This window comes from Myiozetetes cayanensis, unplaced genomic scaffold, assembly GCF_022539395.1.
Source record: "Myiozetetes cayanensis isolate MyiCay16 unplaced genomic scaffold, myiCay2020 scf9, whole genome shotgun sequence".
NCBI classification, from domain to species: domain Eukaryota; kingdom Metazoa; phylum Chordata; class Aves; order Passeriformes; family Tyrannidae; genus Myiozetetes; species Myiozetetes cayanensis.
Window position 1 is genome coordinate 2,154,415 of NW_026088185.1, and position 26,997 is coordinate 2,181,411.

The following is a 26,997-nucleotide window of genomic DNA, read 5'->3' on the forward strand; positions in this document are numbered from 1 at the left end:
AGTTGGGCGAGCTCAGATCTTTTGGGAAGGCCAAGGGGGAGGCAGAGGCAGGACTTGCCTTGAAATGTCCCTGGGTTAGGGACAGTGACTTCAGCTCTAAATGGACTTGCCTGGATACACACAAATGTTGGAATACAAGTCTGTTTTGGTGTAGCTCTTGTACCTTCCTGTTCAGTCTTAGAGCTGAGAGAATCCTACCTGGTACTGTCCCTCTTACCCGTTAAATCAGCTGTCCCATCTGAGGATAAACTTAGATTGGATGTTAATTATTTGCTTCATTTGTTGCAGTATTTGAATGCTGATGAGAATTAGATGGATTAAGCTCTTAACTTCTCAAGTCTTCCTTTCCCCCCTTTTTAAAAAGAGGTTGGTATGTGCATCCTTTTCCAGACTTAAAAATTGATGAAGAAAGCTAAAGAAAGAGTCTTTTTTTTTTTTTTCCCTTCTCTCACTGAACAATCATTTGCTCAGAAGCTTTGGCTTCTGTTTTTGTGCTACATGTTTTTTATGTGGCTTTTGTGTTATGTCCAAGAACTGCCCTTGCCATGAACTTGGACACTACATGTAAAATACCACTGGAATGTAGAAGGAGAAGTTTAAAAGACAATTTCATTCATACCCAATATAAATACCTAAGGTGCCCATAGCTGTGTAAGTTGAACTCCTGAAAAGAAGATGAGTGACCTCAAGGGAAAACAACATAGAGTACCATATTAATTCTAGAATTCTGCCTTAGTTTTTCCTTATCTTCCTTACCCCAATCAATTCTCAAAAATGCATTGAATTTAATGCATGTCAATTCATAAATTGACATTTCAGCCTTACTTTTATTAGGAAGGGTTACTTCACTACAAGAATCTCTCCAGGACCTTAAATAACTGAGGATGTTCACTTCATGCACTTCAGTTTGATTCTGGTATTTTATTTTATTTTTTCTTTTAACAACTGTGTTCACAGGTAAAATACGAACTCGCTGAGGATCACAAGAACAAATTAAGAGAAGCCAGAGAAGAAGTCCAGAAAATAGAGGCTATGTACAAAGAAAAAGAGAAGAAATGGCAGTGTGAAAGCGAGGCCCAGAGAATCCAAGCAGAGGAGAAGCTGTCCCTGCTGCAAAACAGAGCAGAATCTGAGAAGCAGAGCCTGCAAAAAGAGTTTGAGCTCCGTGAAGCTGAGATGAATCGACTTCAGGATCAGCAAGCTGCCAGAATTGTGGAGCTGGAGAAGCTGGTGAAGGAGCAGCAGAACAACCTGCAGCAGCTGGAGGACAACCTGGCTGGCGTGCAGGCCCTGCAGGAGGCTCAGCAGCAGCACCAGGCTGACCTGCAGGCAGCCAAAGCCCTCATGGCAGAGGAGATGGAGAAGGCCACGCTGTGTCTGCAGGAAGAATGTGCACTGAAACTCAGGGAAGCACAAAACAAGTAAGTCCAGAGGCGTGTAGAGCGCTTTCCCTTAGCGGTTCACTCATTGTTGCAGTTGCTTGTTCTTATTTTAAAGCTGATGAGTGGCAGTGATGTAGGTTGGTCACTTGATGGCACTAACTAACTTAAAAATGTAAAGCTTGCTGTCCCAAAGAACAGTAATGCTGTCTATTAAGGCTTGCTGTGTAATTTTACTTCATGTAAATGCATTTCATCTAGTCTAACAGTTAACACATAGTCAGGTTCTGCCTGTGAAGAGTACAACACACAGCTGAAAATCATATTCATTGAAGAGATGAACTGTGACAGGACATAGAGAATTTTCCTGCTTATAAATATTTTCAAGCAATTCAAATGAATTTGAGCAAGCTTTTGCTGGTGAATGAAGCTTGTGCTAACTACTGAATGCTGAGGTTGATATGGCCCCCTTTGGTGTTCTTTAGTTCTGGTTAGACATGAGGCTGGAATTGCTGTTTTTCTTCCCTTTCCTACACCTGTTTTTTTAAAGTGTTTCACAGAAAATATTCAAGCAACCCCATGTTTGTATCTGCATGCATTGCTTCAAATATATCCCTTTTTTCCTCCCCTAACATCTGCTCACAGAACAAGGTTGGAGAAAGAGCGACAGTAAGCAAACACTGAAGGCAGAAACTTAACTTTTAGATAACTGATTGCTTTTTAGTTACTGGTGCCTGCATCCAAAAATACAGTAGTTACTGATTGCAACAAGTGGCAGCACTTCAGATAGTTAATTTTCTGCATCAAGCTTTGAGCAGACCTCAGAGAGGTGAGATTGGAGGAGCCCCCACTTTTTAGTAAGTTAATAGGGGTCTCTCCAGTAATAACCAGATGCTGCCAAGTGACATTGCAGAAACCTTTAATTGTGTGCCTATGAAATCATTGTTGTGGCTTGCTTTGGATTTAGTTCTGTATTTGAGCATAAAGGAAAACTTGCTGAGGCGAAGTAGGGTCTATTTATTTTCCTTTGATTTTTATTTGTTAGTTTAATTATTAAAGAAGCCCCAAGCAGTGCCTTTTTGACAGGAGTTTCTTAACTTTCTTGGAAATAACACAGGTTTATGGAGGAACACAAAGCTATGACTCAGAAATTCACAACAGAGCAAGAGATTCTTCTCCAAGAACTGAAAAAGAAACATGTGGATGAGCTGGAACTCCAAAGTCAGCAGCTCCAGGAGAAGCATAAGCAGCAAATTTTGTCTCTGACAGCTGATTTTCAAACCAAACACCAAGCTGAAATTGAGACTCTTAAATCTACACTGGAAAGTAAACAGCAGATTGAGCTTGAAGGTTGTGTTGCTGAACTACAGAAAAAGCATCAGGCCCAAATTGATGAGCTGGAGGCTAAGCATTTATCAAATCTGGATTCCTTGGAGTCATCCTACCTGTCTGAAATTCAGAATATAAGAGATGAACACAGTCAGGCTCTGGAGAAGCTACAGCTGCAGCACATGGAACAGCTCCAGGAACAGGATAAAATGCATCAGGCACGCCTGGTCCAGGAGATTGAGATGCTGAAATTAAAGCACGCCGAAGAACTTCAGCTTTCCCAAAACAATTTGAAAATTGAGCTAGCTACCGTTCATATGGAAAAGCTCAAAGCCATGGCTGTTGAAGCAGAAGAAGCTCATAAGGTGAGTCAGGAAGAAACCTGGCCCAGCAGGTGAAATTTCGGGGTACACTGTGTGGGATCACCTTTTCCCTTGTTCTCGGGGTGCGTTTCTACCCCCTCTTTGTGCCAGCACTGACACTCGTGTGGGGCCATGTTGTGAGCTGAAACAGGAAACTCCAGCTGGAAATGAGGTCCATCTGTCACCTCCTGCCCCAAATGCTCACTCTGATATCAGAGTTCTCTCTCTCGGTGTGTGGAAAAGGTACAAATAAGGTAAATCTCTCAGCAGGACTCAAACTGGAGAGTCTCCGTTCTGTGGCTCAGAGCTTCTCTCCCTGACAGAGTCACCGTGTAACTCTTCAGAAGGTGATTAGAAAAAAGGTAAATGTAATCCTGGAGGTTAAGCCACATCTCTAGGAATCTAAAGATCCTCCCTAATAAGTAGGGGGTTCCCAAAACTTTCACTGGGCAAGAAAAATAAACCCATTTAAATGCTGTAGAGGGTATGTAAATGCATGTGTGCTCATCATTCACGAGGCCACACTGTTCCTTTTCACTTAGGATACAGGAGGAGAAACAGGACGTGTGTTCCACAAAGAGGTTGCAAAGATACTTGTAATGACTTTTTTTTGTTCCCCTCTCCTTTTCTGAATTAATGCTTTACCCAGGATGATTTGGACACAGCTCTTCGAAATCAAAGGCAGCTGCTGGAAGAGGAGAAACGTCTGGCTCTGGATCTGTTACGTGAGGAAGTTTTGCACATGGAGGACAAGCACAGAAAGGCACTCCAAGAGCTTCAGGATCTTCATGGGGCAGAAATCAGGAAGCACAAGGAGGAGTATTCCAGGGAGCTGGAAGAAGAACTGGGGAAACTAAAAGCACAGCATGAACATGAGCAAGAGGTCAGGATGCTGCTAATGCCTACACCCAAAATAATCCATACTTTGTCATAAAGTAAATTCAGTTTTATTGACCTCAGAAATAAGATGCTTCTGGGTCTTTTTAATAGTAGATAGGAAGAGACAAATTTACCATTTTTAGGCCTTGCTTTATCTATAAGGACTTAAAGGGAATTTGATTGATTTAAAAAAAAAAAATTTAGCCCATGTTTGCAGTACTCTCTTTATGGGGCTGGGCTGGGCTTGCTTTCTTTTGACATCCTGTCGTATTTAGCTCAAAATTTTAAAGCTGCCATTTTGATTTAAAACTAGTAGACAATAATTCAGGTCACTAATCCGTTGCTAACATGTATTCCTTCTAACACTGCTTTCTTCTTTCCTTAGAGAAATTATAGTAAGTAATACTTTTCCAAGTGTGATTTCTCACTGAAGTTTAGAAATCTTCCTACTTGCTCTTAAAGCTTTGCTGCCATTTCTTCTTGTTGGGAATGTTTATGTGTAAGCTTGATGGTGTTTACTTTGATACTGAATCCTAAAAAAATTGGATTATTATGCTAAGTTCTCTTTAAACATCAAAATGGAGTTAAGATCTTCTCTTTATTCAGTCTTTTATGCAGTCTGATTTCTGTGCATGCAAGCAGCCATGAGTGATCAAGACTTTTCACTTTCCTGTGTTACATGTTAACGTTCACGTAGCAGGAAAAGTCACAAACAAAATGAGCTTTATCCAGCTGTAACCACATGTGTTAAGTTAAAATACAACTAATTTTGGCTCTTCTTCTTCTGATTTGAAAGCTGGGTAGTGTTCCAAATGACTATCAAATCACTTTTGGAAGAATAGATTGCCTAGGAAGGCAGTTCTGTTGGTTTTCTGGGAGGTTCTAATGGTTACTCAGTCTTTAAGCTCTTCATCCTGGAAACAGGATTGATGACCATTCTGATGACTCTTCTTAGAGTAATAAGAAAAAAAACTCCAAATGAATCAAAAAATCCTCAAACCTTTCTCTGCTGTATCTCATAGGATGATTGCATTAAATATCACTGTAATGTTTGTCCCCATTTGAACAAGAGAAATCACTCCTTAACAAAATACGCTCTCCCTGTTTTTCTTTCCCCCTCCTTCCTCCTTATTTCTTTGAATTTCTCTTGGGAAGTGTCTGTTGGAAAGAATAAGGAATACTTTATTAATCTGACCTGATAGCCTCATGAATACAGGAAATACTTGATACCTAATGCCTGGTTGCTTCTTATCTATTTTCATCAACTTTCTTTTTTTCTATACTCAGCACGATGATGGAAAGAAACCCTCAATGACCTTGAGGATTGCCAACATAATTTCAAGAATTTGGTGGAGTTTGATGGGTTTGGTTTGGTTTGATTTTCTCCGTAATTCTGACACTGTGGCCTAAAATACTTTACATTCCTTCCTTGCCTACAGCTCTATGCTTCTGCATCAGCCTCTGAGGTAGAGTCTGTTCGGAAAGCTCTGCTGGCTCAGTTTGAGGAGGTGAAATTAAAGCAGCAGCTTCAGTTCCAGGAGGAGATTGAGCTGTTGAAGTGTCAGTCAGAAGTGCTGCTGGAACAGCAGATTGCACAGCTGAAGGTAGGCTCTGGTGAAAATGCACTTCTGAGTATGCACTGGGAGAGTGTTTTGCTCTCCCAGCAGCTGGTGTAGATTTTTGTTCTTCAGCCTCTAAAATGACAGTCTGAGTTAAAACTCTTCCTTGCTTCACCATGTTAGAACTAGAAAGGCAGCACTGGAAATAAAGCAGTGCTCTGTGAGCAGTTGTATTTACTACAGGGTTGTTTTCAGGTTCTTAATTGGATATGAAATGGTGTCCTTCAAAAAAAAAAAAAACAAAAAAAAAATCAGTGGAAAATATTTACTCTAAGCAACATTCCTTGTGTGCACGTTCACTTTGTCATTTGAGACATTTTCTTCTGGGTGTCTGCAGAGACTTTACCCTTGGCCTGTCATCCTGTGTCTGCTGCACTCTTGTGTGTTTGGCAACAACATGTTCAGTGTTATCTGAGCTTTTACCAAGTGTGTGATGACAGTGAGCTCTTTGTGTAGGAGAGATTTCGTTGTTGTTAATCTCTGCTTTCACGGGTTCCTCATTTGAGTTCCAAACTTTCGTCATCTTCAGCATCTTCAAGGTGTTTCCTGCCTCTGGCCTCTGTGTAGTCCTGATCATTTGTTCCCTTCCCTCTGTGTGGTGCAGCTCTTTTGAAACAGAGGGCACAAGTGTACCCTGAGAAGCTGCTGCAGGTGTATTTAGCGTTGCTGTCCTCAGCTGAACCCCAACCTTCAGCTCACAGAACCTGGGACCAGACTGAGCGTTATGCAGACACTCCTGAAGTGGTCCCTGCTTTTCTCTCTCTTGTCCTGCCCTAATTAGCATTTGGGACACCAGAAAGCTCACTTCTAGTTGAAATTTTGCCAGGGCTAATTATCCTTATGGTTCAGCTGTCTATGGATTTCCCCCCTGCCCCCCATGATGGGTGTTTTGTCCCAGAGGAGACTGCCTGGATCTATTTGCAGTGTCAGGCTGAGCTGCATTGTGTGCTGATACATATTTTTACAAGTCCTCCCCTGCCCACTACCCTGTGCTGATTTATGCAGTTATCTTTGTGCCAGCCACTTTCCTTCTTTTCCAGCAGATTTCAGGAATTCAGAATTGCTCTCTGTGGTCTGATATACTTTAAGTGGGTCTGAGAATAACAGGCAGGCTGTTTCAGAGACTTTGTCTGCAAATTTGGTGTTCTAGGTCGAGGAAAGCCCTCCTACTCCTTTGTGCTTGGTCACTTTTACCTTCTTAACTGCTCAGCACAGTGAAGGACTGGCTCAGTTTTCTGCAGAGAATCAGGTGACTACATCTGCTCTGCTCTAAAGCCCTATTTCTTGTGCTGGGGAGTTTCTTGACTTGCCAGTGTGAGAAATAGTTGGCTATCACCTTGGAGTGTTTTGGTGTTCATAGATGAAATTGCCAGAGTTGTTTTTTTTATACAGTGATCATTTCCCAATTCTGGTGTTGCAGAAACAATCCCTGGTCTGGGTTCCTTTTAGCCTCTTAGCTCAGCCTCTTCAGCACGTTCAGGGAAGGGCAGTGGAGGTGGGGAAGGGTCTGGAGCACAAGTCCTCTGAGGAGTGGCTGATGGAGCTGGAGGTGTTCAGCCTGGAGAAAAGGAAGGTTGGGGGACCATCTCACTCTCTACAACTCCCTGATGGGAGGGTGTAGGCAGGAGGTGGAGATCAGCCTCTTCTCCCAGATAACAAGTGACAGGACCAGAGAGTGACAAGGTCTCCCCTGAACCTCCTCCAGGCTGAAGTCAGCTGCTCCTCATGGGACTTACCCTCCAGACCCTTCCCCAGCTCCATTGCCCTTCCCTGGACTTGCACCTCAATGTTTTTTTTTGAAGTGAGGGACCCAGAACTGGACAGGGGACTCGAGGTGCAGCCTCACTCAGTGCTGAGTACAGAGGGACAATCACTGCCCTGGTTCTGCTGGCCACGCTGTTTTTGATTTTGACCATAGTTTGAGCATGATTTTGTTGATTGGGGGTCAAGTCACTGCTGGTTAATCCAAGAGGTAAAGGGTGTGCTCCTAAAGAGTACAAAAAATGTAGCGAGGGGATGTTTGGTTGGGGTTTTTTGGGAGGGTGGTGGTGGTTGTGTTTGTGCTTTTGGTTTGTTGGTTTCTTTTTCCTCTCTCTGTAAATCCATGTGTATGTGATTTCTGCAGGAGGAATTTGAAGCTGAAAAAAAGGCATCACTACATGACAAGGAGCAGATGTTGATTGAGGAGAGGGAGAAGGCACAGGCTGCTCACCAAAAGGAGCAAGAGATGTTGTCAGTCCAGCTGCAGGAAAAGACAGCAATAATTATCCAGGTGGGTGGAAAATATCTTAAACCTAGATTTTAAATGTGCCTTTGGGCTTGTTTTCTTAGCACAGTGATCTCTTCTGTCTAAAGGTGTGTACAGAGGGACTGCATGTATAATTCTTGTGGTATATTAGACTGCTCTGTTGGGCCTTCCTGTTTCAGGGAAAAAAACCAGGAGTAACACTTGAGAATTTCCCTATGGCAATGCATTATTGATTCCAGCTCTTCTTGCAGCATTTGATGGGGTGTGAGAAGGTTGGCACTGGAGAAGAATGCTTTTTTTTCCTTGCAGTTTCCTCCCAAACAGATATTTTTTGGCTTACTTATGAGACAGAGTTTCTAACAAAATAGATGTAATTTTATTTTTATACACATACATTTTAATTGGATAAAGGTATAATCTGAATATGCTAATATAAGGAGATAAGTAGTCATTCCAGAAACTTGTTTTCAGGTAGGGTTTATAAAGTCAAATTTAGGCAAAATGATTGACTTTTTTTTTTGCATTTTCACTGCATTTCCACAGCTGGAAAAGGAAGTGGAGTCTTTAAAGCATGAAATAGAGGAGACCAACTCTGAACTGGAGACACTCCTTCAGTGGCAGGACAGGGAGAGCCAAGAAGGAGGGAATTTGGTGGCTTTGTTGAGATCTGACATTGAGCAATCCAAGGAGGAAAGGTTTGTTCAACTTTGGTTACATAATGTTTACTGCTTGGGGTCTTTTTTCTCTTTGCTTGTTTTCTTACTTCTCATAAAGAAATCTTTTTATTGCTGAGCCATCTCTTCAAAAATTACCTGTTTTTTTTTGTGAATCATCTCTGCTGATCACTGTCAAACTATGGCAAGATGCTCATTTTCGACTGTCAGGTTTTCAGTAGGTTCAGTGTGCCTTTTAAATCAAGTGCAGGCAGTTTTTGAAGTGTTGGATGTGCTTTTGTCCTAGGGAAAAACTGCGTGAATCTTATCAGCAGGTTTTGAAATTGCTCCTGGAACTGGTGAAGGCCACAATAGCTACTGAGGACCTGATCTGTAGCAAGATTGGCCTTTGTCTTGAGGACAGTCTGGCTTCTGGAGATTCCAGAGAAGCTCCCAGTATTGTGGAAGAAATGGGATTTATGCAATATTTCAAAGGCAAAGAAAACCATCTAGAGAAAGGTGAGTCCAATTCAGCAAACCTGGGTATGAAATCAGCTCATGTTCTGGAAAACTGCCCTTTCGTTTCCCTTTGTAGGGCTGAAGTTCAGAGAGAGGTTCTCTCTTGTTGCAATGTTTCTGTGTCTTTCAAAGCTGCTCCACACTTTAGACAGTGCCTATCAATGCTCTCTGTTTAGTTCTTTTAATGGTGCAACTACTAAAACGTTGTTGGAGAAGCCTGAGTGGATTATAGGGCAGGAAAGATGGGCTTGGGGAATGCGGAGTTTCAGGTCCTGACGTCTAGCACAACATTCCCAAACGTTGTGAAAAGCCCCCATGGTTTTTTGACATTGAGTTGTTGATGTGTCCAAGTTTTCACCTTTACTACATCTCTAGGACCAACCAAGGTCACTGCCTGATGTAAGTTGTTATTTGAGTGACTGGTTTTGTGTTTAGCTTTCTTTTTTTTTGTGTGTGTGTGTTTTTAAATTGCTTGCTTGTTTTCAGCGGAGGAGCTGCTTGATGAAACTCTCACAGAACACAACCAGCTGTCTCCAGGGGCTGACGAGGGGTCTGAGCTGAGCCAATACTTATGTGAAAGTGTTTTTGCAAAGCCAGAGTTGGCCTGTGAAAATGAAGAGATGATACTGAAAATTTGTCATCGTTTGCGCACTGCAGTGGAGAGACTTCTGGAACTGGTTACAGAGTCAACTAAACAGGTAAAGCTTTTTAATCTGTGTAGAGCAACCTGGTCTAGTGGAAGGTGTCCCTGCCAGTGGCAGGGGTTTGGAACTATATGGTCTTTAAGGTGCCTTTCAACCCAAACCATTCCACGATTTCTGTGTATAACACTGAAAATGTGAAATCAGTTTTAAGGCTGTATATTTGGCTGCCTAGCAGATCCTGTGGGAAGGCAATAAGTTGGTTGCCTTAAGTAGATTTAAACTGACATTTTTAGATTTATTTGGTAACTTTAGGGGGAGTTTTCTGAGGGGTTTTTGTTGCACTTCATGTCAACACTTCTTCAACATTGATAAGCAGGTTCATGTTCAGAAATACTCAGTCTGATGTTAAAATGTTTTGGGAATATGTAGATAGCAGCATACAAACATCCTTATTTATATACTGTTCAGTTGTGATAATTATGATAATTCAGAGGTTTTGGGCAAAGTCAACTTAGCACTGAAATGGAACTTCAAAAGTTGGACCCTAATGCATAGTGAGTGCCATGATCTGGCAGTCACAGTGGGGTTGGATCAAGGGTTGGACTTGATGATCTCGGAGGTCTCTTCCAACCCAGTTGATTCTATGATTCTATGATAGATGTTGTTAAAAAGTACAGAGGGTTTTTGTTTAAATCTGCAGTCTTGTTACATTGCGTGTGTATCTGAGATCTGACGCTTGGGGAAATTGTTCGCTTGCAGCTGGAGAAGATGCACGAGAACCACGCGCAGTTTGAAGAGGAGTTCAGCCGCCGAAATCAGGAAACTGCCCAGGTGGTGAGTCAGCACCAGGAGCTGATGGAGTGCCTGAGTGAGGAGAGCGAGGCCAAGAACCAGCTGGCACTGGAGCTTCATAAAGCAGAGGGTAAGAAAATGAAATTAGTATAATTCAATGAGGTTTCAGTGTCATTTACTCATAGCTCATGGTGTGACTCGGTGATCCTTGTGGCTTCCTTCGGACTCGACCTAGTCTGTGATTCTGTGCTTTCTATGCCCTGGATTTCTTGGGCTCTGAAATAGAACACCTGAAAGCCCCAAAGCTGAGGTCTTCAAACCTCAGCCCCCAGCAGAGGATGTGTCAGGCTATCCTCTGTTGTGAGCTGATCCCAGGCCACTAGAGCTTAATGATCCCCATTTGAATTCTCTAGACTTGGAGACACTCTGTAACCTGTAAAGTCTGATAAAATGTATCAGTTAATGTATTTTATTTCTTAATGTACTGTGAAAAGCCTAACTACAGTGTAAATTTAAGTAATCTTCTTCCTTCCCATGTCACTTTCCATTGTTTGCCAAAACTTGTTTACTCGTGTTTTCAAGCTGCTTTTCTCCCAATAGACGAGTTTTTGTCTGCATCTTTATTTGCATTCTGACTCGGGATTTTAGGCATTATCGAAGGCTACGTGGCAGAAAAAGCTGCGTTAGAGGAGGCCCTGAACCTGAAGGAGGAATCTGAGCGTCGCCTCGTGGTGGAGCTGGAGAACATGCGGGAACGCTTCCAGGAGCTGACCCGGGAGCAGGCAATCCTTGGTGAGCAGCGGGCACGGCACCTGGAGTGGAAAACAAGGTTGTCTCCAGTCAGGGCACACTGCAGTGTGTTTCTGTAGTAAATCAGTGTTCGGTTTGATGACTTGATGAGCAGCTCAAAGTGGTACAGAGGTGAGAGGGTTTTCCTGTGAAAGCAGAAAGTAAAATGAAGCAGCTGGTTCTTTGCCTGTAAGGTGATGGTGCTGTTAGTGCAGAGTGCTGCTGTACTTCAGTGCTTAATTAGGCAGGGCTAAGTGTCTGAGCAAATAAGAGGCATGTCTTAACTCCACTAGTTATTTGCAACAGCTAATTGGCCCCTAATTAGTAACTGAAATGCTGCTTCTTTGATACTGCAGTCCAAAGAGTTGGATCTTGAAGGCTTTTGACTGCTTTTAGGACTAAGGAGATAGATAGCTTAATAATGACAGAAAAAAGTAAACTTCTCCTGGAAGATTATTTGAATTGTGATGATGTGTACTCAGTTTTAGACATGAGCTTTTCCCCTTCCCCTGGCCTTGTCCTGTCAAAACACACACACATGGTCAGTCAGGGTGATGGGAAAAATTTTAATGGTCAAGGACAGGGACTCTTTAGGTTTTTAAAGGAAAGTGTATGGGCTGAAAAAGCTGAACGAGGTACTGCTGTTGCAGAGGATAAGATGAGAAAGGATCTTAAACTTGTAGGGTGACTCACTGCAGGCCAGAGCCACTGAAATGCTAAATCATATTTGGGTAAGTAGGTGATGTGATGTAAGCTCATTACAGGCAGCTTGTGTAGGGAAGTGGAGTAGTGTGAGGGGAAACTCTTCAGCGTGGTGGATGAAGTCTAGTAATAGTCAAACTGAACTCACACTCAGTGTAGTATAGTTGGTTTACATATAAGATAATTTTTTGGTTGACAGGAGAAAATTCAGAGTTACATGACTTGCACTGCACAGCAACTCCAGACCAGGTTGTGCTACTTCTTAATGATACCTCTGTGAATTATTTAAATGGCATTATATAGTTTTGACTTCTTGGATTTGCAACCCTAGTGCCCTTCTAGTACTTCTGTAAGCGAATTTCTCTGCATCATCTTCCAATAGAAATCTTGTTGTTTGTGATCAGTGCCTTTCCATTTCTGGTAATGCCAACATTACACCACCCTCAGCTTTGTCACCACAGTGTCACCCTCAGCTGTATTGCATTGGTCTTTTCTGACTGAGCAGACTGCCAGTGTTTCAACACTCTCATCATAAAATTTCTTCCTTCTATCTAATCTGAGTCTCCCCTCTTTAGTTTGACATCATTACACTATGTCACAGTGCTGCTAAATGCATAGCACCTGTTAGCATTAATAGTTGTGTCTGTCTCTGACCTCTGAATGTGAACTGGTTCAGGGGCTGTGCTTGCTTTCCAGCAGTGATTATGGCATTGAGTGACACATCCCACAGGAAATGCAAAATCATCCCTTGATGCTGTTGAACGTTGAGTGCGACTGGAAATGTGGGAGTCCTGCGGGGCCAAACCCTGCTTCGGATCCCCTGACAGGAGATAAAAGGGGCATTTGAGGCATTGATTATTCCATCTCTGTATTGTGAAAATTGCAAAAGAGATAGTATTGATTGTCTGAGAAAATACAGAGCGAGCTTGCAGGTTTATAATGTAAAATCGTTTCTGTAGTAGCTCTAGTCCTGTTACAGACATGAATCAGTGCAGGTCATCAGGAGCTTGGTGTCATAACAAAGATGAAATGCAATTATGCAAAAAAAAAAAAAAAAAAAAGGTTAGCACTATCTGTATTCCATACAAGTTTTTAGTGATTTAGAAGATGGAAGGGATCACTGTGTTCTATTCTTGTCTCGTACATGTCTGTGTGTTTTGATTTCTAGGAACACCTGTTGCTATTGTAGCACAGAAAGAAGGTTCAGGTTTGTAATAACAAGTGTGGATTTTTTTTCCTTGCTGTGTTGCTGTAACACTGAGTGAATAAACTGATAGTTTCGATTTCATTTTAACAATGAGGAATAGTGCTTAATAAATAGGCCCAACAGGTTACGAAAAGTGTTTGAGGTGATGTAAAAGGGTGAGCTGAAAACGTACAGCAAGAACTGAAGGAAGTCTGAGGAAGATGAGAGAAATGTGACTGAATGGATTGGTAGGTCAGAAAAAAAGGAGAGCAGAATGAGTTAAGGGAAGAAAGAGGAAACCCAAAATCAGCAGAAAGGATCTGTAGAGTTATACACTGGCTTTGGAAGTCTGTTGCTGAAGTAAAACTTGTAGATGCCAAATTGAAAGGGGCATTTTTAATTTTTTTTTTCCCCCTCCTAAACTAAAATATGCATACTTAACTCCTGAGTGCCTCACATTTAGATCTGATAAATTCATACTTGCCACGATTGCTTAGTAGTCCGCTCAAAATATAATTCTCCTATCATTTTTTTAGATTAAATTTATTTACACACCCCATATATATATTCACAGATGTGTTCTCTTCTGTGTTCACTGTCTCTTGTTTCTAGAGACTTTTCCCCCAAAGAGTGTGAGCTGGGTAAACCAAAACCCTGAGCTGCCTTGCCCATTACTGTATCTTTATTCCTTCTGTCCCATCGGGTCTCCCTCAAACACTATTTTTATTTAACCTATTTTTGGCCACCGCCTCACTGTCCTGAAATTTGCTGCTGCCCTCTGAAAGAGAGGGGGGGGGATGTACAGCTGAGCTGGTTAGGGTGTATTTTGGGATTGACATTCTCCCAGCAGCAGTTCCAACTCTTGCCAGCAGCTCCTTACGACTCGAGCAGTGGCTTTTGCTGCAAGTGCTGAGTCCTAAAACTCACCCCCTTTCTACAGCCATCTGTAGTACTCTCCTCTGGTTTGGAATTGTTTGTAGGAGGTGGAAATTCCAAATCAGTTTTGTTTGGAGTTGGACATGGCTTTATTCCTTGCAAAGCAGACGCCTCCTCCCGTTTTTGACGTGGAGCACTGATGTGAGTAGAGTGGCCTCGCTAATTAAACGCACTCAGAACGGAGCTTGGCATTTGCTGGTGATTTTTGGGGGTGGGGAGGAGTGTGCTGGGGGCATTGCTGAAGGTGGAACTGCATGATTTTGAATAAGCAGTAATAAAATAGCAGGTTTTGTCTGCAAAGAAACAAATCTGTGAGCTGATGATCTGTTTGTGTTGCTTGAAATTCTGTTTATACAGTTCGGCCCATGTGCTTGAAAAAAGAAAAAAAAATAAAAAAAGTTGGTCAAACAGATTGCACTTCCTGAGATTGCCAAAATCTGATACCTGCTTTCTATTAAATACTGCTGATTCCAGGTAAAATCTGTTTGCCTAATTATTTTTTTTTCCATTAACTTGCATTTCTGTCTGAGGAGGTGGCTGTGACTGGGTAACTCAGCGTTGCCTAATCAGTATTTTGTTCCTCAGAAAGCACTGGTGTTCCTTTGGAAGCTCAAAGGCAGGCATCAGCCATGTTTCTTGGGATATAGAAGGGAAAATTCCTGTGCTCTTTTTCCCAAATGCCAGTTCTTTTCTCACAGGGTCTGTCCCCATCTGTGACCTTCCCCTGGGTGCACAAATAACGCTGTGCACGGGACCTTCCCCTCCTCTCTGCACCGTGTGGAACCAAAGACACTGGAGTGCTATTTTATTGCTATTATTCCCATCTCCAGCCTGCCAAAACCCAGCTCTTGGCAAAAGATATTCTCTGTTGGGCAGCTGTGGCTGGGATTGAGTCTCCTGGTGGAATTCAGGCTGTTGGCTTTTTTTCCTGTGTGTTGAATTCAGCTGCTTTGCTCTGCTGCATCTCATGATATGTGTGATATGTGATACATCCAATCCAGCTCTGAGGGGGCTGGGAGAGAAAACTGGGGGAAAACTCTTCATTTCATGGGTTCTGCCAGAGCCTGAATTACATCCACAGCTCAATGAATGTGTGAATATTGATTGTGATTGTTTAGCACGGCGCTAGAAAAGGTAGAGAGTTGTTTTTAGGTAGTCCGTGGCTCCTGGTAATTGCACACGTGCAAAATGAGTGCTTGGAGGTAGATGTAGTTGGAATGTCGTTGTCCCACACCAGAATCTTCTTTCCTTGTTTCTCTCTGTCCAACCTCTTTGATTTCCAGAGCCAGAGACTTCGCAGAGCCCACACGTTCTGTTCCAGTATCCTCACTGTGGGGACTTTTCCCCCAATGTTTACTGTAAATATTGTTGCATCATTCCATAGCTGTGACACTTACCCTCTTAAGCATGAAAGTGGAAGTGTTCATGATATTTTGCCTGTTTTCAAGTATCTAGAGATGTAATTAAATACCTGTGGATAGTGAAACCCTGGAAAAAAAATACTGTAGGCAGGCTGTGGTTGTCCCACTTCTGCAGAGTGGGCTGGGTGACCACTTAAGGCCCTTGTTGGGTCCCAGACTTGGCTTTGGCTGAAAACATTTAAGGTGATGATGGAACATTTGAAAAGTAAAATGATGAGGTCTTGCAGGACCTTGCTTTGATACAAAATAGGCTTCTGTTTTTCTGTATTGCATGGCTCGATCAAGAAGAGAGTTGGGAAAGAAGGGTGGCAAGGATTTGGGATAGAGCAGTGAAGGATGGGACAGCTGGAAGGGTAGGGGTGAATGGCTGGGTGGCTGACAGTGGTTTTTTGGGGCTTAAACCTGGGGATGGAGCACATCTGGAATGGAGGGAACTGGGAGGATTGAGGATCTGGTGTGGTTTGGAAAGAGCCTCTGGGGCAGGAAGAGTGTGGCACTGGGGTTGAGAAGGCAAGGACTAGGGAGTGAACTTAAAGGATTCCTGGTCAGGTGAGATGGGGCTCTCTGGAATTAGGAGGTTTCCAGGGATGAAGGTGAAAGCTTTCTAAGGGCCTGAGAATATCTGCAGCCAGGATTCCCTTAGGGATTGAGAACAGATACCCATGGCCTCCTTTATTAAGATGGCTTTTGGAGACCCCACGAGCTGTCATGCATCAGAATTCCTGTTCAGTGTCTTAAAATCCACCTCAGGAATGTTTTGCTTTGTTTTGAGGCTGTCCAAAATACCCGAATTTAATCCCATCTGAAACATTTGATTTTTGTGCCCTGCACTGGCAAACTTTTGTCGTTTTTTGTGTTCTTGTTCAGGCCTACTCAAGGAGGTAGAATTTCTGTCAAAGGAGAAATTAGAGCTTCAGTGTCAGGCAGAGAAGGACCATTCCAACTTACGCTCTCAAATGAAGGTTTTGGAGGTGGAACTGGAAGAACAGCTGCACAGTAACCAAGACCTGGCTACGCAGTTACTGGAGGTTGCTGAATTAAAACAGCAAATTCAAGTTCTTGAAAAACAGCTTAAAAACCAGCGGCAGTTCATGGATGTAAGTAAAGCCTGGGACCACGTTTCCATGGGTCTGGAGGTGGTAAATTCGTCTCCTGGCTTGTGGCTGCAACTTTGGAAGGTGGTTTCTAAAAGGGGATATTTTCAGTTTTGTTTGAAATTAAGACTTTGGTATTCTAGTCTCATAAAAGAAATAAAGAAGTTAATTTTTTTCAATTCCCTTTTTGCAGTATTGCAGGATAATTCTTCCTATTTATTAATTGATAGTTGTAGTTTGGATGTACATTGCAGTCAAAAAGGTGGTTTTTTGTGTTTTTTTTTCTTTTTTTTTTTTCCTTTCTCTGTAATTGTAGATGTGCTTTCAGGAGCGCTAGAAGCTGTTAATTATTTTTGAATGAACAGTTTCTTCACCCCAAAAACAACCCCCAAAGTATTCTTGTGCACAGTGTTGTAGTGAAATGCCAAGTTTCTTTCTCTCTGGCTGGGTTTACAGGAACAAGCCATAGAAAGGGAACACGAACGCGATGATTTTCAGCAGGAAATCCAGAAACTGGAAGAACAGTTAAAACTGTCAGCAAAATCACAGACTTCAGGACAGCCCAGGGAATGCAGAGTGAGTAAAATAACACTTAATGACCAAAGGAGTTTGTCTACTGCAATTAAATAACTGTATTTTCTTGGGGATGTGGCTCTTGGGAGACTTTTTTTCCCCCTCTGTTGTCACCCAGAGAGCAGATTTTTCTTCCCCAGCTGACTGAGCTACATTTAGGCAGTGAGGATGCAGTTATTCTATTTGTTATGGAGATGGAAAGAACTGGTTTATGTGCTTTACAGGGAGGTTTCACAGCCTCTGAGTCTGATTTTAAATGAACCAAGGAGGACAACACTAGAGACACTGCTCTACAGAGCATGTCTGAGGGATGACTTCTGGGTTCTAAATCTGTTTGTTTTTTTCCAGTTATAGCAAATACAATAGAGATGTTCTTTGTCTGCATGCCTTGTCCCATTTAGGTTTATAATGAGTCCTTGTTTACACATGTTCATTTGTTTGATGCTTGGTTTCAGACATTAACTTTTGCTTTTTTTTTTCCTTTTTCCTTTTTTTTTTTTTGTTGGTTGTGTTTTTTCACATAAATGAACATTATACAGAACTATGAATTGATTCTACAGGTATGGAAAATAGCATGAACATCTCTTTAACTATTCTTTCCTTTCACTTTCAATCCTTTCTAGATCTGCTTTAGCTTTTTTTTCCTCCTCTTCATATGTCAAGGTGTGACTTGGAGCTAAGGCTACAAGTTTTTAGGGTGGCAGAATTCTTTCAGGGAATGGGGAGCTGCTTTCAGTTTAATTTCCTTTTGCATAGAACAGTTTGTTCTCCAGGCTTATTGCTCAAAGGTATTACAGGCAGTTACTTGCTGCAACCAGAGCTTTTTGCCATGGAAGAAGTTGAGGTTTGGAGTGTGTGAAACAAAGATACTGGAATGGTGATGATACCTTGGCCTTCAGCTTTTGTTTGTGACCTGGTGCTTACCAAAACTTCGATGTGTAAACCACTTAGTGACATTTCTATCTGTTTATTGCTAGAATTATCCTGGAATTTCTAGGAAAGCACTTCTTGTAAGAGCAATTGCATCTTTGATAGAGCAAATTGTCCATGCTGGAGGGCACAGCTGAAAAAATCAACTGCTGTAGCTTTGCAACCCCTTCCAGAAAGGATGAAAACTTACTTGGAGAAAGAGACACACAGGGATGGTAACTGAGCAAGTGCCAGTTGTAGGTAGGGTGAGGAATGCAGGCATTCCGTGCCAGAAGGAAATGTCGGGGTTCCTTTGGTTGGTTGATGCAGCTGTAACGTCAGCAGGTGCTTAACTCGCTCCAGCCCACAGCAGTGCCAGCGAGCTGCTGATTCCTGCATGTGGCAGTCATAACAAGCTCACAGTTGCCCTCCCTGCTGCTCACTGGGCTCGAGGAATGTGCGAGTGGGGTTATTTTGGGGAAAGAGTGCTGGTGGCTGGTACTTGGGAGCAGCAGTGTGCTCCGTGAGGGTGGAGGTTGTGGAGGTGTTTCCTTGGCTGCCAGGGTTGCAGTACCAGCTTTCCAGCAACAGGGTGACGCTTTTTTTAATGTCTGAAGCGTCGTAGTTTTGGGATTCTGATGCCGAAATTTTACAGCATTAGAAAGGTTAGACCTCTAGAATATTTTTCTCTGCCCAAAAGCTTTACTGTAAGGCCTGTGTTATGCTTAGCAGTTGGTCAGCTGCGGATGAGGTGAGAAGACAGTAAGATTCATACATAATTAAGGAGATGTTTATGTGCCTGTAAGCAGTTGAAAATATAATGTTATTCACTTTAGGTTTTCTTAGCCAGTCCCTGACACTCTCCATGCTTATTAATTTGACTCTCTTCCTCTATTTTGCTAGAGTGTGTTTTGCTGCTTTAGTAGTATCCTTATAATACTTCAAAGACGTGAAGTTCTGCATTAATGCAAAGAACGTTTATTTTATAATGTCGAAGTGGGATTTGCATCAATCCAGGCACTTACTGACAAACAAAGCATTTATTTTGTTAAGTCTCACCTTCCTGCACATTGGTATTGACCAGATTACTTCTCCTTTCCAACTGCTTTCCTGCCTGAGCTTGCTTTTCAACGTGCTTAATGACTTTATCACGCCTTGAGGTAGATTGTCTGTCACCCACACCCACCAAAGCTCCTGGCCTTGCCTTCACCTTGATTACTGGGGTGAATGAATGACTGTTTTCCTGCAGCTCTGTGTATGGTTGGATCTCAAGTGAGCTCCAATTCAAAATTGATATCCTCTTCACATTTAAGTGATTTTTGGAAACAGAAGTACCTTGTCCTGTGTTGGCTCCTAGGAATCTCTCTGATTTGCAGGCATTGGGTGTGGTGCACTGCATATTTGTCCTTGGCATCTTCCTTTAAACTGGAATTCCTTGGAATGTTGGAAGAGGGTTCTGAGGTTACAGAAATAAATCTAGTGCTGTTAATAATACTTCATGTAGTCTTGGGTTTTGTTTTTTTTAATCTTAAAACAAACTCCCCACACCACAAGGCTCCTTTTGAGAGTGTGCCTTCATCTGGTATTTTGTGAGAATACTGCAAATACGAAGAGAGAGTAATCAAATGTGCATCTAAGAGCTGCTGCCTTTGGAAAACAAGATTTCAGAAAGTTTACTTTTTTTAATCCTTTCTGTCCACATCTAGTTTTATTTTCACCTGGGATTTTAGCACTTCTTTAGAGCGTAGTAAAAAACTCCACCTGCTTTGACGCGAAACTTCTCTTGCTTCCAGTTGAAAGTTTGTTATATTGCCTGAATAATATGAATACTGTGATTTCTGTATAGGTGGAATCTCTGCAAGCAGAACTAAAAGAGAAGATGGATGATTACAACAAGCTGTTATTAGAAAAGGAGAGAAAACACCAGGAAATTACAGCTCGTGATAAAGAGATAGAAAAACTGGTGGCGCAGATCCAGGAGCTGAAGTGCAGCGGTGCTGAGGTCTCCAAGACTGTGCACTCACTGGAACAACAGCTGCAGAAGATGAAGAAAGTGGAAACTGAACTGAAACAAGTAATTTTTAAATCTTTATTTAGGTGGGGTTGGCGTTCCGTGACAGTGGCTTTGTGGGGGTTGCTGGTGGTGCTTGGGACTGTCCCTGGCACGCAGTGGTGAGTTAAACTGCTTTATTAATTGCAAATATCACAGCCACAGTTTTAAATAAATAAACTCTGGTTTTACAAACTCCAGGTCCACTGTGCAGACTTATGTGCTACTTGTAAGTAGTGTATGCCTATATACTACTTATAAGACTAAGTCTTACTGTGGAGGATGCTTTTGATAGTTGTCACGCTCGTGTGGTTCAGAGCTGCTCTTGTGCTTGTCTGGAAGTTTCTGAGAAGGTGATGTTACTGAATATTAAACACTGAGGGTCTTCAGTAAGTGCCTGTGTTTAAAATCACATTATCTTAATCTGCAGCCCTTCTTGCTCTGTGTCTTTAAAGCCATGATTTGAAGTTTTGAGTGCTTTGTTACTACTGCAGATTCAATCACAGCTTAGAGTTAAGAATTACATTCCATTTAGCAAAAATATTTGTCTTTGACCAAATACTTGAGTAGCTTTTTTTTTTTTCTACCATCTTAAAGTAAGTGCTCAGTTCCCTCCCAGCAATTTTGCTTGGTTGAGTATTGTTGGGAGCTTTGTGGAGATCTTTTTTGTCTACAGTCACGTAATGCAAGGTTACAGAGAAGGTGGAGTCAGACTTGGAGGTAAACACTGAAAGGATGAGAAGATATGAGTATAAACTGCAAGAAGGGAAATTCCAATTCAATGGCAGGGTGAAGCAGTCCTGCAATTAATTCTAACATGAGTTGGTTTCTTTTCCAGGATAAAGAGGCATTGCAGCAGCAGCAGTACAATAACCTGATCCAGATCTCTGCCCTGCAGTCTAAGCTGGATGAAGCGAGGCACCGAGTGCCAGTGGATGGCACTTCTGCCCCTGTGCTGAAGGAGCAGCTACAGGCAGAGCAGGAAGCACTTCAGGCCAAGGAGAGAGAGGTGAGAGCTTTAGTAGAGTCCTCCAGACTCTTTGAGTTGCTCTCATAATTGCATAAATATTTTGTACCCACCTGTAGTTGGGAATTTCATCCATTCGAAATCCCAGTGATTTAACATGTTAATAAATGTGGGCAAAGAAGAAAAAAAGAGGTGATCCTCCACTCTTTCAAGAGCAGCAAGATAATAAAAATTTGCTTCTTACAGGTGGAATTTCCATGTCCCTTTTGAAGTTTAGCTTCAATAGTCACATTCCCAAAGCACCTAAATCTTTTCACCCATTATGGCAAGAGATGATAAAACCTGTGGATGGCAAAATCCCTCTGCTGCCACTGCTCCTTCAATCGCAGGAATGTGTGGTTATTGACTCATCTGTTTGATGTCTCTTATTGGGATTGGCACTTCAATGCTAATTTTTGTCTTCTGGGAGGAGGAGAGTGGTGTTCATGTTAACTTTTTGTGATTAAGCTGGACATCCAATGCTAAGATGTTTCCTATTGTTACTGCAAATTACATCAGTCAAGCCTTGATTGTTCACAGTACAGATTAACATTATCTCATATGAGCAGTTAGGTTTTTTTTAAGAAAAAATCTTTGCAGTACTTTGGTTCTGCAGATGAGGAGCTGGAGCACAAGCTTCTCACTCTGTTTTTATGTCTCAGGTATTCTGTTGGTGCAGGTTGATTAGAGTTTAAATCATAGAAATTGCTGAAGTTACTTGTTGTTAAGTAAGACAATGAATGAACTTTTATCTTTTCTACTTAAATAAGAGGACTTAATTGAAACAACTCTACATTCCCTTCTTCTTTTTTCAGATTGCAAGCTTGCTAGACCAACTAGAGCAATACAAAGATAACCTGAGCAGCAAAAACGAGGAGATATTGCAGCTGAACTTGCAGTTAGAGATCCAAAAAAACCTCAGCACTTCCAGCATCAGCCAGCTTCAGGCAGAGAATGCACACTTGAAGGTGGGTTTCCTTAGCTTTAGTGTGCACTGGCTAAAGTGTCAGAAACCTTCTATCTTGAGTGTTGTAATCTTCATCTGGTGATGCTGCAAACAGATAATTATTTGTTTCTCTTGCCAGGGGGCTGTTGCATTATTGTTACAAGACTAATGGTGGGTATTGTAGAACCAAAGCCCGCCAATATTCTAGATTCACACTTGAAGCATTATCTTCTACTTTTCATTTAAATCAAAACCTTGGGTAATTTTCTGGGTTGTGGCTGTCTAATGTGGTGATAAAACCCAAAGCAAATAGCTGTGGTTGTGTTCCTGAGTTCTTCAATGTTATAGTATAGAGGAGAGAGTTTAAATAAAGCCCCCTAGTTCTCTCAGTCCTTTCTAATGAGATGATTGTTTTTCCTGGTCAGGAGGATCTAACAAAACTCCATGTGAAGCACAGTCAGGACCTGGGTATTAATGATTGCTCAGCTTTGTCGTTCCCACAAGCACTGCTTGAAGAAAAGAATCAGGAAATCGATCACTTGAATGAGCAGATGAAGAGACTCCAGCTCGAGCTACAGAATGCTCTGGAGGATAAAGTAAGAGTGCTTACTGCATGTTCATTGCTTGATTTTTAGAGGGGAGCAAGGTGAGCAGAATCTTATGGTAAATGAAATCTGTTTGGTAATTCTCTTAGGAATAAGTAGAGATTATTTTGAGGTCAGCTCCCAGCTGAAGCGCGCGGTTCTTCCCCGTGTTGAATGTGTGATTTCAGAAGAAAAATGTAAACTCCATGTGCAACAGTAATTGTGTCTCCATGCAGTAATATTCAGTCATTCATTATCCTTTTGTTTAGGCTGTGGAAGACCAAAAATCTGAAATTGAAGAACTCAAATCGCTGGTCGAGCACCTTCGCGTTGACCAGGAGAGGCTGCGTAAGGACAGGGATGAGGAGGTGGAGCAGCTCCATGGAGTGATTGAGAAGCTTCAAAAAGAGCTGGCGCAGTTTGGACCAGTTTGTCACGAAGATAGTGACAACCAGGATGACTTCTATCAGGTTGCACTGGGAAAGCCTGTGGAAAACCTCCAGAATGAGCTGAAGAAGGGGCTGGTGGATTGTCAGGGTGATCCCGATCCAAACAGAAGAAACGCATCGCTACTCTCCAGAGTGAGGGAGCTTCAGGAGGAACTGGAGCTCGTCTCAGCTGCTAGACAGGCTCTGCAGCAGCAGCTGGAAGAGAAGGAAGTGCAGTTCAAAGTGGAAGTGGAAATCCTGGAGAAGAAATGCCAACAGATGCGAGAGTCATCGGAGCAGTGTGCTGCAGAGCTGGCCTCCCTGAGCATCCAGCACGAGGCACTTCAGGAACAATACAGCCTTTCCCAAACACGGCTGTCTCAGAGAGAGGCTGAGACAAAGATTACTGAGTCTCGAGTTCAGGAACTTGAAGATACCATGAGACAAAGGGAAGCAAATATTCTGGAGAAGGAGATGCAGATTAAGACGATGGCGGATCAAAGAGAAGCTGACAGCACCGAGCTGCAGTATTTAACAGAAAAGGCAGCAGAGCTCCAAACTGAGTTGGAAAAGAGGGATGCAAGTCAGGCACAAGATGTTTATAGCCTTCAGTTAGAGGTTTCTAGGCTGGATTTCCAGGTGCAAGCGCTGAATCAGAAAGAAGTGGCTTATCTGAGAGAAATCAAGGAGCTGCAAGGGAACACTGCAAAACTGAAGGATCAAATCAAGGCCCACGTGAAAGAGCTTGAAGCCTTACGAGCAGACAGAGCTGAAGTTCTTTCCCAGCTGGAGTCATACCAGCTAAAGGAGCAACGAGGTCACAAAGGGACTGCCTCTCTCAGGCCATTCTGCCAGAAAGAAAGGAAAGGAGGAGCCCTTAAAAAGGGAATGGAGGAATTGGAAGAACTGCAAGCAAATAATGATCAGTCATTCCCAGTCCTGGCTTCCCCTACTGCTAAACTGGTATATGATTTGTTTCTTCATAGCATTTTTTTTTTAATAAATCTGTGTTTCTTTTTCTTGTAATTACTCTGAATCTTTCCTAGAACCATTTGCTCCAGATAACCTAATCTTATTAAACTCAATCACCCAGTTTTAGAGAGCAGTAGGACCCAGGTGACCCTTTTTTTCAAAGAGCTGTAGCAGTCTGTCATACATCAACTCACTGTCTTTTAAGGCTGGCTTACAGAGGTGATAAGTGTTAGTAAAGAGGGCTTATATGAAAAAGAGTTTGAGTGCTTATGTGGATTTTGGGGGTCCTGATGTGGATACAAGCATTCAAGGTAGTGGACTTATTTAAAGAAATTATAGGATAATTGCCAAGTAAAACGATGGGTTAATTTTTAAAGCATTAAACGAAGAGAGCAGCTGTGCAAAACGTGACCATTCCTGGTGCTTGTGTTTTTATCTGCCTGGAAGTTCCTAGTTTGGATCAGTGCCATTGGCCTAGGGGGTACTGTACATTCAGGGTCTGTCCCAGAAATCCCTCAGGAAAAGGGAACAGGTGGGAAAAGTGTTGAATGACCTGTGCAGGCTGATGTGCTTCAGACCACTGAGTGTGTCTGTGCAAGCAGCAAACTTCTGTCTGATGGCTACTGGGCCATGCAGGTAGGGATTGTTACATCCCTGTTTGAGGAACACAAGTAACTTGGGGTTCAGTGAAGAGAGAGCTGGTGACATTTTGAAGGCCATAAAGCTCTGCTGGAATTCCAGGGGCAGTTAAAATGATATAAGAAGAATTTTTCAAGTAGAAACGCCGATTCTGAAACGTTTAGTTGATGTCCATGTGTCAGTATTATGTATTCCCATAGTTTGAGTGCTAAAAGTCTTAAAGTAGGCTTTAAAGTAGGGATGGTCATCAAAATTGGAGAAAATGTTGAGTCAAAGTAAGTAAACTACCGTGCTTTCAAGCATTCATTACAATAGACTTTTTCCTGTGGATCTGCCCATCCCAGTATGGGAAAAAGTACAATACTTGCAGCATTCTTAGAGGAGCAAAGAACCCTCATACAGTTTTTCACCTTGTTTCCACTTTTGAACCCAAGGAAATTAGGAAATTTATTAAAATGAAAGCTGGAGGAGCAGTGAGAAGAGGGAAGCAGTTGCAGCCAGCACTAGGCTTAAAACAGGTTAGGACTTATCAGCTAAGAGGGATGATTAACACAAAAGGGTTAAGGTGATGGTCTAAGATGGGAGAGAAAACAATTATTCACTGTATCTGACAACATAGGAGGTATGGAGGATGAAATGAAATTTCCACGTTGACAGGTTTAAAATAAACTAAAATATCTTCTCAAATAGTGCATCATTTAGACTCAGCCACAGAATCAAAGAGGTCAAAAGAGTAATTTTAGCTTAAAATTACTTAGATGAAGCACCTGAAGGAAAAAAAATCAACCAATTCTAAAAGATCTTTTTCAAACCCGTGTTTCTCAGTTTGTAAAATCATATTCAAATTCCTTTTAACTGTTAATATGTGCTATTTCATTGCAGGAAGAAGATGAAGTTATGTTTGACTTGACAACTCAGGGTACAGATCCAAACACTCAGATTAGGAAATCACAAGAAAACATCTTGCTTCAGGAATTGGACACGATCCACAGCTCTGAGGAGGATCGAGATTTGAAAAAGCACCGCCAGCAAATGTTGGGAATTCGTCAGACTCCTGACTCTCCAAAACACAATTTGGACACAGACAAAGACATTTCGAAAGACTTCCAGAATTTGGTTGCAAGTGTGTGTTCATGGGGCTCTCCTGAGGTCATGAGGAAACAAGATACAAGCGTGGATCTCCAGCCAGTGCTTCACCTGACGCCCTTCTCGGAGGCTGAGAACGCGGATTTTGAAGTCGTGCACACAAGGTCATCCCTGCCAGGAGATAATTCTGTGTCCCTGGGATATTCTAGGCTGGCTGACCGTGGCAGTGGGGATGCAGTGGTGGGAGCAGGTAGAAAATCTCCAGCTTTCTCTGAGAGCACCTATTCTGTTGATGATGATGACGACGACGAGATGCGGAAGAAGATTTTGGTGAGTGCCGTTTGGTGTCTGATCTAATTCTTATTAAACAAGACTGCTCAGCTCTGGCCCCCTGGGATCCTTGATGGGCCATTGGCTCCAAGCAGCTGAAGCCTACACAGTGCTGGGGGTGGGTCCAGTAATGTTTTTAATTCCTCTCTTATTGTGGTAATAACTGGTAAATTTGAGCTAACGCTTCCTGTGCCAGTGTTTGAGCTAAAACATGTAAAATCTTTGCTGCCACAGTACTCAGTGTTCTGAAACAGCTCCCCACTTACAAATATCTGTTGTTGAGTGTTAGGAGAGACTCTTTCAAAATTGAAGAATTGAGGGATTTTATTTTTTAAATGGAAATATTTTATATATTATGTGTGTGTGTATATATATATTTATATATTCTCTGTATCCTGTAATTTCACAGGAAGATCAAGTCTGTACTTCAGAAAATTTATCTTCAGTTGTATATTTTTTTGCCTTCCTTTTGAGGGGCAATTGAACATAAATACCTGTCAGTTTCTTAAGACTGTTAGAAGAGGGAAAAATTGGGATGGAATGGCCCCCAAAGAGCACCAGTGTTGCATTCATGATGGCATTTGCCATTTCTAACACTGTCACCAAGCAGGCATTTGCTAAAATCTGCACATAAGTGCAGAAAACAACAGCTGGACTCAGGAAACTAAATCCATGTGAAAACTTTATTTCCAAGGAGATGAGAGAAGCTGATAGCCTGACTTTAACCCCTTCTGATTTACAAGATGACGTAAGATCAAGAGCATCTGCGATGAGCAGTGGATGTGGCAGCAGTAAGTTTACCTTTCTAGATTCCTTTCACCTTATGTCAACTTCTTTATCAAAATATTTCCTCTTTCTCCCGTGTTATTTTACTTTTATGTCTCTTACTGGAAAGCTGTGCCTCTGGCAGGGGGTTCTTTGT

General features: G+C 42.1%; 1 protein-coding gene across 9 annotated transcripts in view; it reads left to right on the forward strand.

Annotated features, from left to right (window-relative positions):
- Positions 1 to 26,997, forward strand: part of PCNT (pericentrin) — a 67,130-nt gene that overhangs the window by 22,314 nt on the left and 17,819 nt on the right. For 6 of the 9 annotated variants that reach the window (XM_050339342.1, XM_050339346.1, XM_050339349.1 and 3 more), the window contains 20 exons: positions 958 to 1,421; positions 2,497 to 3,073; positions 3,720 to 3,953; positions 5,389 to 5,553; positions 7,694 to 7,840; positions 8,360 to 8,511; positions 8,777 to 8,988; positions 9,475 to 9,686; positions 10,392 to 10,554; positions 11,073 to 11,216; positions 16,326 to 16,555; positions 17,009 to 17,128; positions 17,665 to 17,685; positions 19,881 to 20,108; positions 20,923 to 21,093; positions 21,906 to 22,058; positions 22,462 to 22,632; positions 22,890 to 24,011; positions 25,542 to 26,075; positions 26,770 to 26,866. In XM_050339342.1, the coding sequence (XP_050195299.1) occupies positions 958 to 1,421; positions 2,497 to 3,073; positions 3,720 to 3,953; positions 5,389 to 5,553; positions 7,694 to 7,840; positions 8,360 to 8,511; positions 8,777 to 8,988; positions 9,475 to 9,686; positions 10,392 to 10,554; positions 11,073 to 11,216; positions 16,326 to 16,555; positions 17,009 to 17,128; positions 17,665 to 17,685; positions 19,881 to 20,108; positions 20,923 to 21,093; positions 21,906 to 22,058; positions 22,462 to 22,632; positions 22,890 to 24,011; positions 25,542 to 26,075; positions 26,770 to 26,866 (5,317 nt within the window). The remainder of the gene's footprint in view (positions 1 to 957; positions 1,422 to 2,496; positions 3,074 to 3,719; positions 3,954 to 5,388; positions 5,554 to 7,693; positions 7,841 to 8,359; positions 8,512 to 8,776; positions 8,989 to 9,474; positions 9,687 to 10,391; positions 10,555 to 11,072; positions 11,217 to 16,325; positions 16,556 to 17,008; positions 17,129 to 17,664; positions 17,686 to 19,880; positions 20,109 to 20,922; positions 21,094 to 21,905; positions 22,059 to 22,461; positions 22,633 to 22,889; positions 24,012 to 25,541; positions 26,076 to 26,769; positions 26,867 to 26,997) is intronic. The other 3 variants (XM_050339345.1, XM_050339348.1, XM_050339343.1) reach the window with 2 other exon arrangements.